The sequence below is a fragment of the Montipora capricornis genome, chromosome 3 (genome assembly GCF_036669925.1).
Source record: "Montipora capricornis isolate CH-2021 chromosome 3, ASM3666992v2, whole genome shotgun sequence".
NCBI classification, from domain to species: Eukaryota; Metazoa; Cnidaria; class Anthozoa; order Scleractinia; family Acroporidae; genus Montipora; species Montipora capricornis.
In genome coordinates, this window is record NC_090885.1 from 29,347,120 (window position 1) to 29,351,738 (window position 4,619).

Below are 4,619 nucleotides of genomic sequence, written 5' to 3' on the forward strand. Positions count from 1 at the left end.
GTCGGTTTCATTTCGTGTAGCCGAACATCAGCACTGTCTGGGACTGCACCGAGTTCGAGCCGAGAGCACGCGTCTCAACTAGACGACTTCTGGCTGTTCTGAGAAATCTTAAGCTCTTGATGGCTCGACATGTACAGTTACGAAAATGGCACTGAGCCAGCCAGAAGTCATTAATAAAACAATCATTAGTTTTAATTCTAACCAATGGAATCGCTGCTACAAAAATGTACCGATATACCCAATTTGGGCCCGCTACTGCTTATGAGTCTGGACTCGTCTGGGGTCATCGTTTCACCATCAACAATTTCAGACACCTTGGAGTAGGTTTCCAATTGAAGGACAAAAACCCCCACCCACATTAACAACATGTCTCCCCCCGCCCCCCACCCTCTCTATGCGTTTTCTTCAACACAGCTCGAAACCATGGTACCAAAGGTTTTGGCCTTATAAACATACACTCTCCCGCCAGATTAAAGATCTTGTTCGAGTGTGGATAGCTTAACACGATGCGAAAACGGGATTAAAATATTTTGCTATTTTGTTGTTTAATATAACACTGTGCAAACGTTTAACGGTTTTCGATTCTGTCAGGTCAAATCATAATTTCCTACCTGTTGACAAGACAACTTATGTTCAATCTGGCCTCTCCGAATATGGAGTGGTTACCACTGCTTGAGAAATGCCAGCAAGATAATAAAATCTGTCCATCAACATTATCGTTACATAGCTTCTGTAAGCTGATTTCGAATGGAGCCCATCTAAGATAAATAACACATTTCAACAAGTTAGAAACGTAATTATTGAAAACATCATGCGGCGCATTTTAAGCTGAAAAGTTTTTCGCTATTCCACCCTCCCGCTGCAAATAGCCCTTCAGTGTTTTCACAAGATGCAGCGCTCATTCGAAGGTGTTTCTTTCTAACATCTTTGCTTCGAGGGCGCGGCGCTTATTCGGGTCATATGCTTGTCAGACTTTTCATGCTTGTGCCTCTCTGGTGACTGAGATTTGGGTTCGAGGAACGATTTTTTTGCGTGGCTTGAGTAAAAAAACAGTGCAGTGGTGAGAGTACTCGCCTCCCACCAATGAGGTCCGGTTCAATTCCCAGACTCGGTGCCATATTTGAGTTGAGTTCGCTGGTTCTCTTCTCGGCTCCGAGAGGTTTTTCTCCGGGTACTTCAGTTTTCTCCTTTCCTCGAAAACCAACATTTGATTTGCTTTGCGTCAATTTGTTGATTTCGTTTTACAGTGTACCCAATTAGTACTCCAGCGCTAGAACGACAAGACACGTAAATGAACTTTCTTTCCTTTTCCTTTTTGAAAGCCAAAAATCAACTTACTTTGGAGACGAAGTTCTTTGAACGATTTCCGATCTATAAATCGGGTGAAAACGATCAGCCTTGGAAAGCCAACGATGGACTTCAAAGAATGCATCGCACTTTCCAAGAAGCCCTTTCTTCGCCAGATTAGTTGCTCCGAAATGAAGTCTTACATTGCTCCTGGTTTCGACAACATCTTCCACGTAGACGTGAATATAGCCGCGTGACTTGATATCACCTGGAAGGCGTAATGTCCTTATCAAAGAATTTTTCTCCGACTCTAAAAGTGTTTCAAGTTCAATTTCCAACGAACCAATAAAGTCGTGTTTACGAAGGTCCTTTGAAGTGAAGTTAGCAAGATCGAAAATTGAAAAGCGAAGTCTTGGGTTCACTGTTTTGTTGGCCTCAATTATGAACGTTTCTACAAACTAAAGGGGAAAAGATTCATATCATGACAATAATCGCGGAGTAAAATATATAAGAATTAGATAAGTCAAGGTAACACCTGTTCAAAATTGACAATGCATTCTTAATTTAAATGGTCAGTGAATAAATTACTGGAAGTCAAAATTAACGCTTCACTAAAAGTTTCCATGACCGTTCTCTTGTTACACTACAGGGGTTTTCACACTAAAATTAGATGTCACTTTTTCCAAAAATAGGAACAGTTACATGGTAAACATTGATAAACTGCCACTATTACGGACACCAAAGCATTTCACCGCGATAATTGCCGCGGATTGGTGTGTGTCGGTATACCCTGGTTGAAAAAGAGTAAATCTTTTAGCATGAAAACAGACGATTCTTGCAATAACACAAGGCTCGCTTCGTTACTAAGAAATAATAAAACTGAGAGAACTGAATTCACTGCAATTTGTAATACAAATGAACGTACCTTTGGATGAAAACAGTTTGGTATGGATTCCGTTCTTCCGTATTCCATCCATTGGCCAAGCCTTTTGACATACAACACACACATTGGGTCACTTTTGGTACATGAATCCAACAAGACAAGGTCGGTGCATTCTACAAACAATTCTATTTTGCGTTTCTTTTGAAAAGCGTTCTTTTTAAAAGTGCCATGATTTTGTACCATGCGTCCGTCTCTAGAGTTGAAATTCAGAGCTTTTGCATGCTCTTCAGCAGCTACTTGGTGATTCCTCAAACATGGCGTCGACTTTCTTTTCTCTTCTTTTAGTGCCATAACATCTTAAAATTGACCAAAAACGGCAAAAGATTAACTTCACTAAAACAAATAATTACAAAACAAATCAGCGAAGTCAAACCTTTTAGTTCTCAGTGTTTGAAGTACAATGAGAATGAATTTGCGTTTTTCCAAGCAATTGTATTAATATACCCAACATTGCTATAGTTAACATCACATTAGCACCGGTTTCATTTTACAAGAAGTCACCTGTTTCCTTCAAGCCCCCTCATTTAGACTAGAAGACGAGGGCCAAAAAATTTCGCTTTTTCTTGCTACCGATTAATTATTTTCCATAACGATTACCTGAAACAATTAACAGATTATTTACCTTACTGGAAATTAAACACCGATGCGTTTGCTTTTTCGGGGTCTATTTTTTAGTTTCTTATATTTCGTGCTATTAATTTATGCATGTAGTGCGGCTTAAATATTTTAACATCTACAGCGACTAATAATGTCTCTGCTGTCTGCTCTGTGGGGCTTTGTATGAGTTATTAGAAGTTTTGCTTCATTACCACGAAGATCCTTGGTTCGATGCAGGTACTCTGTACACACTGAGCTAACACATAGTTTGCTGTCTTCACGGTGTATTTTTTTAGCTTTAGAGATGAAAGAATGTGTAAACGGCATTTACATTGTTTCATGAAGGATAGTCAGTAACTTCTGGACGATATGGAAATTTAGTGCCGCGAGGAGATGTCAACTTCAAGTTTTTCGATAACACCAGTGAATTAAGCAACAGATGAACATGCCATTAACAAAAGATGAAATCTCTTTTCTATTTATTTTAATATTCTTGGACCAGCGCTGGCATCGATCTTCTAAATCACGTCAAACGAGAACTGAACATACATTTAGATAAGATATTTGGATAAACAAGAGCTTTTTATGAGAAATTTATTTTCCTCGTAAAGATAAAGCCGATATAATTACTGTTTTCAATTATGTCTCTTCGAAGGTGAGGCGTTGTGTTTATGTCTTCAGGCAATCATAAGACGGGTAATTATAAACACAGCACATAAGCGATTATTTGGCGATTCCGATCCTGCGCTTTTTCCCTTTAAAATCCGAAATCGATATGGTCAATGCCTTGTGTCTTACCTTGACCTCACTAAAGCCTGGTTCTCATATGACGCCGAAGCACCTGCGATATGGTCGCCGGCACTGCCTGGGATACTGTTCCGATATGAAAACAGAACGTCGCCGGATTTTTTGGCGATCTCAGTCTTTACCGCCAGCATGCCTGCGAAGTTGATTTGAGTTCAACTTCGCAGGCATGCCGACGGTAAAGCTCTGCGATGGCTCCATTTGCCCGGCGGCGCATGTTCTCATTCGTCTGAGAAGTATTCCAGGTGGTAGCGGCTGCTACGTCGCAGATACATAGGCGGCATATGAGAACCAGGCTTAAGGAAAAACTTTCAAAGTTTGAACGACAACAAGAAGTTTCAAATTTTCTCTTCAGTAGAACACACGCGATTACTATGAAACGTGAGACTCAGAAAAGTTCACTCCTTCACTCACTTCTTTACAGAGATGCTTGCATTCCACGTTGACTGCCTTGAACCCACTCTAGACAAAAGTAGAAAAAAGGTCGCAAATCCGCAACCTTTTCAAGGTTTCTCTCTTTGAAATGCCAGCGTGACACAAGTTTTATGCTTCTAGTTCCCAGGCGTCTCGCGTCCATCCGTTGCGGTTGAGCTAAGAATAAGGAGTACATAGTAGCACTTTAACAAACAACAGAATCGAAGACCTTTCCCCTAGAGACATAACCGTCTCTCACATCGATCAATAACTCTTCTCTCGAACGATCCAATAGCATACTACTGATAAGAGGTCCCACGGAGGTACAAATCACAAATGAGCAGCTCCAAACACCAATGGCTTCATAGCTCAGTGCCTCAGTTGTTTAAAGGGTCACAGCGGCATTGCGAGGTCACGGGTTCAAACCCCGTTGAACTCCTGAATTTTTTAGGCTTCTCTACGCAATTGCTTTCATAACTGCGAGGATCTTGGCTTCAATTGATTTCATATCCGCAGTTCAATATATGATTCAAAGTACAGTTTTCGACTCCGTTTTTGGACTTTGGACTTAATT

The 4,619-nt window shown here is 40.6% G+C and overlaps 1 protein-coding gene across 3 annotated transcripts in view; it reads right to left on the bottom strand.

Annotated features, from left to right (window-relative positions):
- The window catches only part of LOC138042816 (copine-1-like), a 17,626-nt gene extending 13,466 nt beyond the window's left edge, over positions 1 to 4,160 (bottom strand). For 2 of the 3 annotated variants that reach the window (XM_068888835.1, XM_068888833.1), the window contains exons 1-4: positions 4,046 to 4,160; positions 2,213 to 2,526; positions 1,339 to 1,745; positions 612 to 758 (exon numbers count right to left, since the gene is read on the bottom strand). In XM_068888835.1, coding sequence (XP_068744936.1) covers positions 612 to 758; positions 1,339 to 1,745; positions 2,213 to 2,521 — 863 coding nt within the window. In that variant the 5' untranslated portion in view covers positions 2,522 to 2,526; positions 4,046 to 4,160. Of the gene's footprint in view, positions 1 to 611; positions 759 to 1,338; positions 1,746 to 2,212; positions 2,564 to 4,045 lie in introns of all 3 variants that reach the window. The other variant, XM_068888834.1, reaches the window with a different exon arrangement.
- Positions 4,161 to 4,619: the final 459 nt, after the last annotated feature.